The 16,270-nt window shown below is 41.2% G+C and overlaps 1 protein-coding gene across 2 annotated transcripts; it reads left to right on the top strand.

Moving 5' to 3' along the window:
* The first annotated feature begins 437 nt into the window (after positions 1-437).
* Positions 438-7,150, top strand: MYL12B (myosin light chain 12B). 2 transcript variants are annotated; one of them, XM_075023071.1, is made up of 4 exons: positions 438-594; positions 5,057-5,254; positions 5,418-5,579; positions 6,642-7,150. In XM_075023071.1, exons 2-4 carry the CDS (start codon positions 5,071-5,073, stop codon positions 6,812-6,814), a joined length of 519 nt encoding a protein of 172 aa, XP_074879172.1. In that variant the 5' UTR covers positions 438-594; positions 5,057-5,070; the 3' UTR covers positions 6,815-7,150. The 2 variants fall into 2 exon arrangements, with proteins under 2 accessions (XP_074879172.1, XP_074879171.1); XM_075023070.1 differs by lacking the exon at positions 438-594 and adding an exon at positions 3,269-3,414.
* Positions 7,151-16,270: the final 9,120 nt, after the last annotated feature.

The following is a 16,270-nucleotide window of genomic DNA, read 5'->3' as shown; positions in this document are numbered from 1 at the left end:
AACAGAGGTCCTTGGAAAGGCGGGTGTTTCGCGACGTGCGGCTCCCAGGGCGGCTGGGACCTCCGCCGCTGGCCCGGGGGGCAATCACCGCCGCGCACCGCGAGAACGGCACCCGGCCGAGGGGCGAAGCCCCGCCCCGCCCGTCGCCCCGAGCCGGCCGAGCAGGAAACTCCCGCCGTTGCCTTACAAGGGCAGACGCGGCGCTCCCTCCGCCCCCCGCCCCTGGAATGCGGTGACCGCACCGCGCTGCACCAACGCTCCGGTCCGCCGGGGGGGCGGACGGCACAGAGGCCGAGCCCGAAGCCTTGACCTTATCCTCCCGAGGAAGGTGGAGACCCCTGAGAGGAAGCGTGCCTCACACAGTCACCCTCGGGACATTCCTGGGCACGGTTTGTGCCGTCTCGTGCCGAAGCGACGAGCCTCGTCGCCGCACCCCCCCGCCTCTCCGCGCGGATGGTCTCGCCCGCGCCTTCCTTCCTCTGCGCCGGCTGGGCGGTGGCCGCTGGCTCTCCGGAAGTGCTGTTGCTGCTGCAGCTGTTCCCCGCGGCGCTCGGACCAGGACCTTCTTCCTACTGCCGCCGCCGCCGCCACCAGGTGAGGCGGGGCCGCCGCCAGCGCTAGGCGGGGGGGGCTCCGGCGACCGCCCGCGGGATCTGGAGCTGGGGGGAGGTGAGGCGTGCGGCGGGCCGGGGGCAGCGCGCGGGGCGGGGCCGCCTGCGGCGCCGGGCCGGGGGGTCGCTTGCGGCGTTACCTGCCTCGGGGACGGCCCCCCTCGGCCCTCGCCTCGCCGCTGCCGGGGCCGGCTGGAGGCGTGCGTGGCGCGGGCCCCGCGGCTGTCCCTCAGCGGGGAGCCGCCCTGCGCGGCCGGGGCCGGAGGGCGACACCGGCTTGGGCGGTGGGTCGTTCCCGCGGGCCTAGGCAGCCGGTCGGAAGGGATCAGCTGCCTCCCGGCCGCATCGACCCTCCAGCCGTTTCCTCAGCATTGCTAGAGCAGGGGAAGGGCGAGTCTGAAAGCTCCTGCGGTTGGGAGAGGATGAGATAGCAGGAGAGGTCGTGAGCCCGTCCTTTCCTGCTTGCTTACGCTTTGAAATAACCATGGCCGCAACAAAGCTACTGGAGACAGTTAGTGGTGGTTTCCACTCCCGAACTTGTAGACAGAGGCTTTCTTGAGTCACAGACGCTAGATTTTGAGGCAAGTCTGACTCCTGTACAAAAGTTTAGGAAAACTTACTACTGAGGAGTGTATTAAGATGGCTTTCAAGACTAGGTGAGATCGCCTAGGGTAATTTTTTTCGAAGTGTAATCTGCTCTTTACTGAGCTTTGCCACAGATTTGCTGGAGACTGCCTTGCTCTTATCTCTTCCTGCTAACCACCCAGACTGTGATGGATGCGTGGTTGTACCTGGTGCTGTAACCCATTACATGGACAGAACTTGGGATTTAGTTTTGAGGCTGACTTTTGAATTTGGTGATTGAAAAGAAGGTGACCATTATATCTTAGTTCATGCAGAGACTTTCTTGGGTGCAGGTTGTGGGGTTTTATTGTGTGGTGGAGTTTTGTGTCTGTTTTTTTTTTTTTTTTTTAATTTTGAGTGGTAGGCGTTCACAGTCATTATAAAAGTAATGTTGAAACTTCTGGTCACTGCCTCTAAAGAGATCCAGCTTGCACTGCTGTTAGTGGGTTGTGAAGTTTCATATCTTACTGTCTGGCTCAAGCTCTTTAGTTGCTCAGATTTGTCTCCTCCTAGGGTTTATCTTTTTCCTAGAAGTAAGGAGCATAAGATGACTTTCTGTGCTTCTGTAGTTTGATATCCATTGCTATTGCTTGACTAAGCAAATGAATGTACAAGCAGCACAGAGTGGCACAGTGCTATTACTACCTCTCTAGTCTAGTGGGTGCAATTTATTGATTTTTTTTTTTTAATGTGCAAATCTTCCTAAATAAAGGCTGTGTTTTCAGAAATATCTTATGGTAAGTCTTACAGGCAAATCTTACATTAGAAGCTTCTTGAACAGTTGCCAAAACAAGGCCCAGGCCATTCAGTGCATCATAGTATTAAACAACAGAGACTAAACCATGACTTGTCATGACTCATACTACCTAATGTGAAGTATGTCCACTTTTTATCTGCCGAAATTCTTCTATTTTCAGTCTATACTAATTCTATTTCAATTATAAAAGCGTGATTACTTTTTTTTTAAATAAATGACCTAGTGGATTTATCAGATGAAATCCTATTTTCTCTAAAATTAGTGGGTCTAGTGCTCGACTCAAATGAGGTTAGTTCTGGCTTGTTACATCATTCACTGTTGTACCCAGAGAGATAACAGTAAGTGAACACTTGGAACTTTTTAAGCATAAATTGATCTCTTTAGCTAACTAGATTGATGTCCTTGTTTCTCTGAACACATTCCAATTTGTCACACTCTTTCAAATAGAGTTTCCCAGAGCTGAGTGCAGCATTTCAGGCATAACTGCACCAAACTTGGGCTGAAAGGCACCACAATCTTGTGAGACCTGATGTTTCTCTCTATGCAGGCTGACAGGTCTCTTGAAGTGAGAGTCATGCCTTCTGTATTCTGTACAGCTTATTCCCAAGCCTGGTTGAGAGAAACTTAGAAAATAGTAACACAAGCATTGGCATATTTTTCATCTTCTTTAGTACAATATTCTGATATGGCAATCTTCTGAACAGAATTAAAAAGAAAGAGGCTCTCTTCCCACCATGTGTAGCTACAGTTGCCGGTAGTCTGCTTCTGTTACCTCCTTTTGATGAGGATTGAATTGTATGTGAGAGAATTGCAGGTAGTGGCTTGCTGTGAGCACTGCCTTGCAGCATGTGCAAAGTAAACTTTTTAGTTTACTTTGAATAGACCATATCCTGAAAACTATGAATTATTTCAGAGAACAGTTATTAATTGACTCTATTTTGGGTAGTGGAACTTTTAATCAATAATTTAGTGTTTTAACAGTAACTTGCATGAGTCTTTTTACTGAGGTAAGAAAAAGACTGCAGTTATGCACAACCCTTGACTGCAGCTTGAAAGCAAACTGCCTTGATTGTCAGCTGTCTTCATAAATATCTAGATGTCAGGAGTTCATATTTATTTGTTGAAGTGTTGTTGGAGGCCAGACATCTCAGATAGCTTGTGGTTAGTGAATGAAATGAAGAGAACTTCAGTGTTGTTGAATGATGCACAGTTGCATTTCATAGGCTATATTTAGTTTGGGACATAATGGTTTGTTTTATACGTCAGAAGAACGTTGCATATGCATGTAGGATTTAAAAGCGTGGAGTTAGCAGGGGAAATCAGCAACGCACTGTAGACAGACTGAGAAGGACGTAATTATGGAATATCCTTTTATGATCCAGATACTTGGTACAGCATGTCAGGTATCTGATACAAAGCAAGGTAAAATGTCTTTCCTTTTACTTAAAAACAAAAAAAGCTAACTGCTTTTTGCCTGAATATTGGATTAACCATGTAAGGGAGTTACTTTGCTTAATTTTACTCCCTTTTTTTAAGGATGAATCCAAGTTAGTGACTTAAGTCGTGCTTTTCAGGAGGCTAACAGAAAATACTGTAACTGAGTAAACTATCTGAGAAACAGTTAGAACTGTGCTGTGACTCTGAATAGAATTACATTTCTGACCAGATAATTTTTTTTAAAGTTATAAAATTAATACTTAGTGTAAATTTCAAAATGTTGGCATTCTTCTGTCTACAGGTAAAGCTTAAATTTGTCGTCTTTCAGGATACTTGCTGCAGGTGCTTCCTGTAAAAATCAAAATCAAGGATGGAAGGAATCTGGTTTGCATAACACTTGGTTTGGGCATAATAAAGGATTATGGCAGCATGAATTGCTTGCATTAGATAAAACTGAAGTGTAGAGGTGTACAAGACTTCTAGAAACAACATTAAACAGGGTCTACCTTACTTTGATCCAATAGCAATATTGAGGTCTTTGTTTTTGCATTTCAGTGAATGACTCAGCTTTTCATGTTTGTACTGTCAACTACAGTTGAACACTAAATGTATCTCCCCAGCTAAAAAAGAAGCTGTTAACTTGAAAGCCTCACTTCTACCCTGATTATATTAGTGTTATAACATGTAAACTACCATCTTTATTTCTTCCTTTGACAGCTCAAGGAAACAATGGAATTGGTATGTTTGTGATAATGAAACTGTAAAGATTCTATGAGAATATATAAATGTTTTAAAAGGTTGATAATTTAAAAGAATCTGCAGAGTTTTAGAACTATTATGTCATTAATTCATTTTAAAAAGAGTATCCTTGCATTTGCATATGTATTGTTAATAGTTCCACTGTGTAAGAGAATAGCAATGTAGTGCTTTTGAACCACATCAGTGTCCTTTTTCTAATGCACACAGTCCTCTAGTTGACTTTGAAAGAACTCTAGTATGAGTTCTTTGGCAGATCTCTTTTCCAGCTCCAGCACCATCCAATGATCTTCACAAAAGCCTTAGGCTCTTGTCAGGGTCATTCTGTGTCCTAAGACCTACTGCTCTTCTAACAGCAGCTATTCTAACAAAATGCTATTCAGAATCTAAAATACTTTTTATTTTTTTCCTGTCCAAATGTTAGTTTAGCATACTGCTTAATTAATTTAACCACTAGATACTATGCTAGGTTAGCAGCCCATATCCTTCTACATGGTAGGTCAACAGTGCCTCCTAAACTGCTAAGTATGTCATCATCTTAATTTGTGGCACATGCAGATAGAGTATTGAATCAGCAATACAAGCACTGTGTGAGTTTCATTTCAAGAACTATGATTTCACTTGTTTTTTAATGTAGCCTGCTGTTGGCCTACAGTGCCAGTCCCTGAATCCTGAAAGACATTATACTTAACAACTGAAGTCCGAATGGGGGAAAAAAAAAAAAAATTGAGCAGGCAATATTAAAATAAATGTGTACTTTGGGGTATTTGCTTATAAGATGGAGTTTGATATTCCTTTATCTATCTCTCCCCCAAGGACTTGTAATCTGATTTAATAAGGCTAAATCTTGGATATGTTTCTGTCTCCCTAGAACCAACAGCCAACATGTCTAGCAAAAGGGCAAAGACGAAGACCACCAAGAAGCGCCCTCAGCGTGCCACTTCCAACGTGTTTGCAATGTTTGATCAGTCGCAGATTCAAGAATTCAAGGAGGCCTTCAATATGATTGACCAGAACAGGGATGGCTTCATTGACAAAGAGGACTTGCACGATATGCTTGCCTCCCTTGGTAATGACACTTTTCTGTTTACAGTTGCCAAGCAAATTTGTGCTGTTAAAATAATTGAGTTTGGGATAGCTTATGAGAGATGTCTCGGTTTGTATTGCGCTATGCAGATTGCTTTTTCTTTTAGTTCGAAAGCTAAAACAAGTATGAATCCCTTTATTTGTAGGAAAGAATCCGACGGATGAATACCTGGATGCCATGATGAATGAGGCTCCAGGCCCCATAAACTTCACTATGTTCCTCACAATGTTTGGTGAGAAGTTAAATGGCACAGACCCAGAAGATGTAATCAGGAATGCTTTTGCTTGCTTTGACGAAGAAGCAACAGGTATGTAGGTAAAATAACAGTGTACATGTGTTATTTCTACTTACCATTAAATAACTTTTTTTTGTAACAATAAATACTTATATTCATAGAAGTGGTGATGAATTTTTCAAATCTGAAAATTCTGGTTTCTGCAAACTAAAAATCATGCCTGTGTCCTCATCAGCTGAATTACCTTTTCAAGCACTCTAAAACTTAAAATCCCAAGTGTCTGGCACTTTGGTCTGCTGTTCAAGACAGGAGAAAGTAAAAATTGGCAACCAGGGTCTTAAATTGTTCATAACTTAAAATTCAGCTTCAGGGCAACTTTTATAAGGGGTATCCTTGTCTTCAAAGCTGTTGTGCTTTTATGAAGAACTTGTCTGTCAGCAACTTGTATCTATGTTCCCTCTGTTAAGCTGCGCTTAAAGGGGAAGAAAATGAATACAAGAAAAACCTTGTGTGACTCACAAGAGTGCTGATAGAAGGAATCACAAGTTATATAAGGCTGCTTGTATAATAAACAATGCCAAAAATGTATTCTTTGCAACCAGTCTAATAAATCTGAGTTTTGTCACTGATCTAAGATCAATTTAAAAATCTTTGAAATATTTCAAACTGCCCTGTGTTTCATGCACTTGTTGAACATTGGTAGTCAAGTTCCATCGTGGTTTTTTTATTAGTGGTTTTGATTAGGAAAGTTCAAGACAAATGGATCCCCTTTGTGTAAAATACACAGTTATCAGAAGGCTCAGTACTACTGGGAGTACAGCCCTGCTGTGGGGATGAAGGTCCAAGATGTATGCTGACAAACTTGTACCTTCTTTGAAACAATGCAGGCAAATCATAAAATGGCCTTTACTTGAAGTAGTGAGACCATGCAGGTTAACTAACAGGCTTGACTTGATTGAATGCTTGTAATTATTTGGCAATTATAGTAATAGGTTTTAATGGCTTTGTTTTCATTTGGCAACAAAGACTGTGGGTCTTTAATTGAAACAATTTAAAGAAAGAAATTATCATCCCTCTATTAGCAGATAAATGTAAAAACTCCTTTTTCTTATGTCCTCTTACATTATGTTCTAGGGTTCATCCAGGAAGACTACCTGCGAGAGCTGCTGACGACAATGGGAGACAGGTTCACAGATGAAGAGGTAGATGAGCTGTACAGAGAGGCACCGATCGACAAAAAGGGGAATTTCAACTACATTGAATTCACACGCATCCTGAAACATGGAGCAAAAGACAAGGATGACTGAGCAAATATCCTGATACCAGCAGATTATCTCTACTTTACACTTATGTTTATTTTTGAGGGTTTCTTCCTGATAGAACTTGTTGCATGCATTTAGCTTTACAGCTTTTGCCTTTCTCAATGTATTTATCTATTCCAGGCCATTTAGGCACATTTGCACCTGTGTAATCAGACTGGAAGTGGGGAAAATATTGTGAGGAAAAGGATATGGGGACAAAGATCCTTGGACTTCACAGTCCAGGAAAATAATCTCAATGTTTCTGGTTTAGCTGGATTTTTACATTTTTGTAATAAATGCCATTTTGAAATAAAGATTGCTATATAGATAAAATACCTCAAATTCTCTTGTGAAGAATAACTTTTCTATTATGCATTTACAAATGCAGGTGTTAGTTGTATTTTACTTGCAGTTGCAAATCAAGTTGGAAAACTCATTTTCATAATATTTTGTGCAGTGTCACACAGTTCTGAAATGCTCCTAGCAGTATGTGCTGGTGTCTTTAAAAATGCAGCTGTACAAATATCTTATCTCAGGTTTTTGAAGTGGCATCTGACTGGTGTAAGTAGCTAGCCAAAGAATAGTTAAGAAAGATTGTTACAATTGTCTAAGGGCCAGCAGAGAACACTTAGGATTCTTAAGCAGATATCATGTCCAGCTTTTATTTCCTTTTAATATTGATAGTTTTTTTAGCAATGTTTTCATGTCAAAGTTTGCATTCCTGTTTATGCTGGCAGTAAATGGGAATTAGGCATATTTTTCCCCCTTCTGCTGAAGTAAGCTTGTGAAAAGGAATCTGTCTCTGAGCTACAGTGTCAGTGCTGGCACTAATTAACAGCAGTACATGGCCAGAAAACCTACATAAAAGCTGCAGAACAGAGCCTTAATTTGCATGTGAGAATGAGAACAAAGTACTTCTAAGAATTAACTTGGTAAACCCCTACACATGCTAAAGTCCCTCTCACTTTTTAAAAGATCATACTTTTTCTTTAGCTATGTGGATAAGATGGCTTTTAAGCAAGCAAGACTCATTCATTCAAAAATAGCTGTACTGATGCTGTGTCTTGAATAACAAGAAAAGAGAAAGGTGGTTTTCTTAGTTCTTTGCATGATCATGTGTCTTACTCTCTTGGCTACTGCAGGCTGAAAAGCATAAGGGGAATTTATCTTACCTATGTATTTAGCAATTAAAGTGATGATCTCTTATCCAGAAACCATGCCCTGAGCTATTTTGCATGACTTAAATACCCTGAGGAACAGGACTTTTACTTCAGCTAAAGGGCTTATAAAAGCTGAGACAGCATATAAGGAGGGTTTGTCTCATGTCCTGTGTGGTAGCACAAAGGCTTGGTTAGGGGGTGGGGACAGGGAACTGTATTAATGTAAGGAAGACATTATTGAGAGAGAAGTTCTAAGTATGTTTGAGTATAACTAATGATGACCTTCCAAGTTCAGGTTTCCCTAGTATCTGTATTGTCATGTAGCAGACCAGTCAACCTGCAAGTGGGTGCAAACCCTTTAACTGCTGGAAGGCTATGAGACCTATAGACCCAGCCAAGAGACCATATAAGAGCATCAGATGCATTTTGTAGCTAGGCAGCGAGGAATGTCCAGACAGCTGAGGTTGTGTGCTGAGGGCTGCAGGGATGTGTCATCAGTAATCCACTTCCAAAAATAAAAATAACTTTGGTCACTGAAACGGCTTAAGATTCTGATGACTTGGTTTTGCATATGCAGTCAAAATCTTGGGACCGTATCTTTTCTCCCTTGGGGTTCATATATAATGGTCTCGAAGCTCCACACCAGACTAAGCTTATGATGAAAAACTATTTTCATAGGCTGAAAATGCACACATAATGGTCTTACATCTGCAGTGATGCATAATGCCCTGTGAAGCACGAGAAGCACGACTGAAAAGCAGTGATTTATTTTACGTGACCCATTTACCCTGTTCTAAGGCTACATAGGCAAAGGTCAAATTGAAGCCAAAAAGCTGTTGCAGCTGCATGAGAAACCTCCAAAGAGGACTGTGTTTGTGTGAAGTGCTGCCAGTATATGCTTGCCTGCTGCATTTTTTTTCCTCTGACTGTTGCTGGAGATACTGGTAACATGCAGCATTTTAACCACTTGGGATACACTCATTTCTACTCTTTACAATGCATTTACACAAATAAAACTCTTATCATGCAGTCATCAGATGACTGAAGCACTACACAACATGAAGTCAGCTTAATGTACTAGCTCAGCAGCTAGCTGATGTCACAGAGGTGGTGTTCATACACTCTGAAGTAAGGATCCGTTTCACCGCTGACTTAAGAACTATCTTTAGATCACTTGTTCCTAGGATCACTATGATATGTTGAGAAACAAAATGTAACACAGGGGCCCCATCCTGGCACAGGACATCAGTAACAATATGCCTTTGTGTCCTGCCCACTGGATTTGTTCCAAAAGCTGGAAAATAGCTGAAATCTTGTCATCACATGTTTCTCGTGTCTGTGGCTTTTTCTTGTCAGGAACATTACTAACCTATTATTTGGTATGTTCCTGGGGAGTTTCAGATGGCAACAAATAGCTCTTTTACCATACCGAAGGCATTCAGACAACGTAAATCCAAATGACAGGTTAGTAACAATCAAAGTAGAGTCAGGAACATTTTAGGTATCAGCAGTTAATCTGCCATCGGCAATCTGCCATCAGCATTGCCTGTGTATCTCCTATTCTGGCTTGCTTACTTAATTTTTCAAACTCTACTGTCATTTTTAGATAATGTCTTCCTTCAGAAAAGTGATTTAGGATGACAGTAACTCAGAAACAGTATTACAGAAGCCAGGAACAATATAGAGAAAAAAGAAATCAGTAAATGCCTCTCAAAGTGCAGCTTAAAAGTAAGTTATGAAATTCTGAAAAGCAATACTGGGGAAAAAACCAACAAATTCCAACATTTTTGTTGTGCTCTGAGTAGCAACTCCATAGAGTGATCAGTGTTTTCCCAAACTTTTGATATATTAGATGGAAGACTTTTCATCCCTTAAAAAAAAAAAGAGGGGGCAGCACATGGCTGCTTTTGCTATTTTCCTCTGCAGCCCATGAGCCTGTACACACATTGGTCCCTGTTCCCTGGGACCACTTGTTCTGAGTAGGAGCGAGCTCAGTTGCTGTGGGCAGACAAAGCAGGCAGGCTGCTGTGGTAGCACACCCTTTGGGAATCCCCGTGCCAGATCTTGAAAAAAGTAACTTGTATTGCAAATTTCAACAACGCAGAAAAAATACTGCCAAGGAGTGTTTTCAGACCAAACGTGATATTCCCTAGAGAACAGATCATACATAATAGACATTGCATCACAGGGCTTAAGGGGTCATGCAGTTTGTAGGAATGCGATAAATCGAGGGGAGATGTTTACATATTTCTCGGAAGAATGTAATTTAACAGAAGGGCAGGAAATCAAACTGCCTCCTGCAAAATCCAAACAGCTTGCTGCATGCAGACTCCTCTGTCATGCAGCCGTGATTCAGTCCCTTCGTAAGCCAGCCTTGCACTTTAACAAAGATTGGGAGTCAGTTACAGGCTTAGGCAGGTCAAGACTAACTTTAATACGTGTGCTTAAAGGAGCAGATGGTGTGTGACAGCAGCATTCATTTTAGCATTCTTGTAAACTGCCACTGCTCAATTTTGCAAGGTTTATTTAATCCTTAATTTGTAATTTTCTCACTTTGACTATTTTAGGGTCTCAGTGAGTACAACCTCACTAAATATTGAACTACGTTTTGTTTTGGGTTTTTCCTTATGAATGTTGTGGGCATAACTCCTTGAGAGTTAAAAGACTGCATTTCACAATGATTTCCAGCCTCTGTCTAGCATATTCAAGTAAGTGGGTGTAAAACGAGGCATGCAAGCCCTGTCTTAGTATTTGCTAAAATAGAGCTGGCATCAGACATCAGTAACTTGAGCCTTGACTTAGCATCGTATCTAGCAGACGCTTTTTTTTCCTCTGTTGAATTATTCTTCCTTAATTGTGCGCTAACCATCTCTTAATGCAATAGGTTTTATACTGGCAAGATAGTACCACCCCACAAGAAGCATGTTGATTTTGAAATTGCTCTACCAGCCAACCAAAATTCTATAGCTAACAGCTAATAAGAAAACTGATAACGGCTTACTTTTTATGTCAAACACCTGACTAACTACACTCCTCCTTGTTTTCTGGTTATGTTTTAAAATACCATTTTAGGCCTTCAGCCAAGCACTGAGCACATTTCATTTCCTTCCTTATTTGTACGTACATTGTCAGATAGATACAAATGCTAACTTAACATGTGAGGAGAGGGCACATATGTATGTCCTTAGCTTTAGCAGAATTAATTACATGTGTTTGAAAGACTGGAGGCCTCACTCTCTTCTTACTAAGAATACCTTATCAACACTTATTTTTGCATTTCACTTATAAACATTGTGGAATCATGGTGTCTGGCAATATTTCTGTTTAAAACTAGTGCAAAAAAGGGAGAAAAACTCACAAAGATTTGGCTAGAATTATTCCAATTGACGAGCTGGGATAAAAAACAAGTGATGGACATACAGCACAAGTGGCAGTACCATAACTTCTTTATGATAGAGAATAGGTAGCAAGGGACAAAAACCCAGCAGATATCAACAGCCCAAGATGTACTTTTCAACATTTTATCTTTTTTTTTTTTTTTTTTTTTTTTAATTTGTGTTCTTCATATATGAAGGACTTTGGACTTGGGAATGCAAGGAGCACCTTGTCTGCTGAGTCCAGTTCCTGTCAAACACGTTCCAGTGCCCATTCATACAGTGATTGAGCTGCAGATTTAAATAATTATATTGGGGGGGTTGTTTTCTCTTGTTTTACAACACTTCAGAGACTGACTTTATTTTACTTATGTTCCATTACATTTCTCTGCTTTGTCCTTGGCCCTGGCGTATCGTTGTCATACAATGCTCTAGAGAAGTTGTGTTCTCACCTTTTCCTCAGCTATGCACACTGGAAGTTACCAGAAAGTCAAAACAGAGCTATTTCTCATTTTCAGTGTGGAGAAAGAATATATCTTCCTTCTATGGGCTCCAGCACATTCTCTGAGAGCCTTTATTTTTCATGTATCAGCATCTACATTGTGGCAGGGACCAACTGGGAAAGCAGTAACATACCATTTTTATTCGAGGTCTTTGAATGAGAACAAGAATACCCCGCAGCCGGTGAGAAGTCTTGCTCTGAGGCCTTCCAAAAGACCCAAGAGAAGCCATGCATTCAGAATCCCTTCTTTCACTCACAACTTCTCAAACATTTTCTCTTTAGATCACAGTGCTGTAACTATTTTTGGAAAAATTCCAGAACAACTCTGGGACACTCCCAGCATCACAAAAAGAATGACTGTCACTCTGATACAGCACTGCACTTGAGATAGCAGATACCAGCTGGAATCAGGGAAGAAGGGATGGAAAGGCAGAGGGATGAGCCAAAATACTAGATGAAGCAACTGACAGTCAAAATGCTTTTGTTAAATGACTTAGACTTTTGATCTAGGAATGACTTAGAACAAAATTTGGAAATACTTGATTGTGCTGTCAATATTTAACCTCTGCAAGTAGCATTTGCTACTTTTGTTGAACAGTGATAACATGCTCAGAAAAAATGTCCTAACTGGCAAAACCTTCCATCCAACTTTCACACATTTTTAATTCTTAATTCAATGTGAAAATCACAAATATGCTTTTTCATCTAGTCTCTCTTTTTAGATTCTTTTGTTTGTTTCCCATGCGTATCCTCAGTCTTACTTCTATGATGACCAAGGGTATGGAATAGCTGCTATACAAGAAAAATTACTTAAGTGGGACTCTTTGCTACAGCTGACAGAACATGCAAGAGCTCTCTAGAAGCAAAAGTAACACACAAGAGGTGGACACATAATTCAGTGTTAGCATTTCTTCCAGTGCAAAGTCTAGAGCTTCGAATAAAAATAGGAATAGGTAGGTTCAAAATTAGTAAGGTGAATTTCTTCATGTAACAAATAGCAACCTTGCAAAGGAATCAAAAAATACCTGCAAAGGATATCATGGATGCTAAATTTACATCAACTCAAGGATTACATATTAGGTAAGCTCAAGAAAGAAGTTAATCATAGGTTACTAAATACCACATCTGGCTCAGGGCGTTTTAGCCCTCCATGAGCTAAACATAGTAGAGATTGGGAGAGGATTCTGGGAAGATATCATAGGCTCCCCTGATTCTTATTCTTCCCTAAATACCTGCGTATGGCCATTGCTGCTGCTCTCCCCTTAAGACTAGGCTAAAAGCACCCAGTGTACTCTCTCCTCCAAAAAGAAGAGAAAGTATAGAAAAAGAGATTTTAAAAAACCCTGATGATTCCAAATTACAGAAGAAAAACAAAACGATAAAACCCTCCAGAGACCTGTTAGGGGACACCTCACAGCATCTATTATTTGTTGAAGGCATCCAAGGAACCCATAGGCACATCCCACTGGTGCTTCACCTAGAAATGCAAGCAGCAATAAGAGGACACAGGTGCTGGGCTTCCCCTTCCCCACTGTCAAGACCAATTCTGACTTGCTGAAAAGTCAGGGTGAGACTTGGACAATCTCATTTAACCCCAGCTTTGGGGTTCTCACGTTCTTAGGAGGCAGCAAGATTTGAATGTTGAGCAAAACTCCAGCCTGAGCAATCCTGACAGACTTGCTCTGCTCTTCACTGTTGTGTATGGCCAAATGCAGGCACTGGGGATGATCCTGGTATTTCTTATGGCCTTGCAGCAAGCAAGTGGTACACCGTGACCGCAAACAAGCAGACCAGTCCCCTGGCCCCAACCTGTTAAGCACAGTTGCCTTTGTGGAGCAGACAGCACAGACACAGTCTGTGGGAACAGCAGCTCACCAAAGGATGTCCAAGCCTTTGCTCCTTGCCTTCCACATCCAGAATACACATCTCTTTACAGCTAGGGCACACTGGACTAGGCAGACTTTTACTGTGAGCCAATGCAGCTGTTCCTGTAACATTAATGAGACTCATAAAGAAACATCATATGACACAGACTGGTTCTGCTTCATTAAGCAACCAAGTAATCACAAATATTTGCACTGTCATCGTAATTCATCAGAGTTGGGGAAATGGAGAGAATTAAATGAAAGGAGGGAAAAGGCTTAGCATAAATTGCTTGCTGTCTATAACAGCCTTAGAACTTAAGTATGAAAGAGATAATTTTGAAGACTTTTAGACAATCCAAAGAAAACAAACCTAGGAAAACATTCAACAGCACTGAATTATTTGAGTGCTTTAGATGGAAAGGACAGGCAAATTTTATACATTTTGCTTAAAAAGGTTTTTTCTTAAACAAGACTGACATAAATGAGAAAGAAGGTGGGAGTAATGAAGGAAAAAGTAGTAGAAGAAAACTGAAGAGCTAAGCTTTTTTTTTTAAAAATCCTGTTTTCAGAATGGATAAATTAACTCCTATTCTGCATGGCTTATGCAGGAAATTATGCAGTACTGAGAAATAAACACATTTTTGGCATACATTCTTGGGTGTGGTAGTGCAAGCATTTTTCCCCAGCCCACAAACCAAACACTGTATAAAACTGAGGCTCATCACTGGCTGGCACCCTTTGGTGGTACAGCACCACCAGCTACCCCAGCACCCTTCCAGTGCACAGCCAGCCCCACAGCTCCCTGGCCCCACATGCTCTCGGAGCAGCTGGCCAGCACACAAGGCAGTAGGGAGGGCACACTCTCCCTGCGGAGCGGTTGCAGAAATGCTTCACTCTGGACATACTTGGCACTGTGTAGTGGCAAAAGTCTGGATGAACCACTTAGAAGCAGAGCTACTCATTTCAACCTCAGGCTTCCCAGAACAAGCTCTCCCTAGGATGTGCCTGGACTGTTTTTTTAGACAAGCCCGAAGGCCGCCTTCAAGACCAGGCCTGCTGTCCCATCAGATAGGGATCTGCAAACACAGCTATCCCTGCAGCCAGGGGGTACCATCAGAGTGCACAGGAGCCTGCCTACTCAAGAAAGGGGCCTGCACACTCAAGAAACAGCCCATGGTTTCACTGTACTCTCAGAAAGAGTCTGTAAGGCAGCAGGAAATGGGATTACTGCCACACTCTTCTCCAGCACAGCCAGGGATGCACAGTCACAGTGAACTAAGCACTGTTCAGGGCTGTGGGCAGCTCACGGGTACCATCCTCAAGCAGCATCCTCTCCAGAAGGAGGTTTAAACAGCAGAAACAAATTCCTGTTCACCTGAGAGATCACCACAACACATCTTCTTAATTAAGAGCTGAAGCACAAGCTAATAAGTTCACCAAAAAAAGTCCTTTTTCTTTTACTTTTCTTTTTAAGATTCATGTCAACGAGTAAAAAAATATTCTGCAAATATTATAAGAGGCAAAACAAATCCCTTTTTTCCCCGTTAAATATCCTTAGTGCTATCATGAATGCTGGAATCAAGTAAAATTGAACCATTTGTAAAAGCATTATATAGGTTTACATCGCACAGAAAATGGTCTGCTTGCCTTTCCATTATGATGCAACAAATTCGAGACAAAAGCTTTGAGAAACAGACACAGACAGAAAATTTCATCAGTAAGAGCTGATCTCATGCTGGGCAAGTAATATTACTGTACCTCTTCTCACATCTTTGAAAGTTAAACACTGGGAACAACATACGCAGTGGCAGGTTTCATATAACACCTTTTTAATACCATGAAAAACAATATAATATAGAGTAACATGTTTGCAGCAGTGGTTCAATTTAAAATAACTGATGATAAATTAAGATATCAAATGACTATTTTCATAATTAAACACACAATTCAGTTGTTCAAGATTATCACAGAGTATTTTAATAACTCTATTACTATCTCGGTGTTTCTACTCCTTTTCTGCCCACTCACACTTTGCATATAATTATCCTGAAACTATGTGCCATGTCTAATAAGTACAGAGGATTTTTCCCCCAAACTTTTTCATGAGCATGCTCTCAATTCAGCAAAGTTTAATATTTTTTCCCTTTGAGGCAAATTTTAGAAGAGCGATGTTAAAATTCATCAGGGAAGTATTCTTATAAGCTAACTAGGCCAAATTCTCAGACCTCATGAAATGACTTCTAATTTGAGGGGAGGGCAGGGAAAGAAAGTCGGGCCTTTTAGCAGTTGAAGTGTCTCACTTCAAATCTGGGACTGCAACTTCTAGATTATGTATTAACTTCAGTATGTACAGTGCCTAAATGTTATCCAATTACATTTGTAAATGTAATTGGTAATTTCAGCAGAAGCCTGTTCATCTATTTTTTCCCTTTTCTCCTTAAGTTATTATTTACCAAGATACTGACTGTACACCAATGAAACTGATAACAGGTAGGAAAGGAGGTAAAAAAATGATGATGAACTGACAGTGCAGCTTTCCCATTTGACAATATTTCAGAGTC

Source organism: Buteo buteo, chromosome 3 (genome assembly GCF_964188355.1).
Source record: "Buteo buteo chromosome 3, bButBut1.hap1.1, whole genome shotgun sequence".
In the NCBI taxonomy this organism is placed as follows: Eukaryota; Metazoa; Chordata; class Aves; order Accipitriformes; family Accipitridae; genus Buteo; species Buteo buteo.
Note: the sequence above shows the minus strand (reverse complement) of the source record. Positions and strands in the feature narration are given on the sequence as shown.

What these genes read in the sequence shown, in the direction of transcription:
- MYL12B (XM_075023070.1), top strand. Translation starts at nt 3,351, where the DNA reads ATGGAATATCCTTTTATGATCCAGATACTTGGTACAGCATGTCAGGTA. An exon ending in CGATATGCTTGCCTCCCTTG is followed by an intron (nt 5,255 to 5,417) that starts GTAATGACACTT and finishes CTTTATTTGTAG; the next exon opens with GAAAGAATCCGACGGATGAA. An exon ending in CTTTGACGAAGAAGCAACAG is followed by an intron (nt 5,580 to 6,641) that starts GTATGTAGGTAA and finishes ATTATGTTCTAG; the next exon opens with GGTTCATCCAGGAAGACTAC.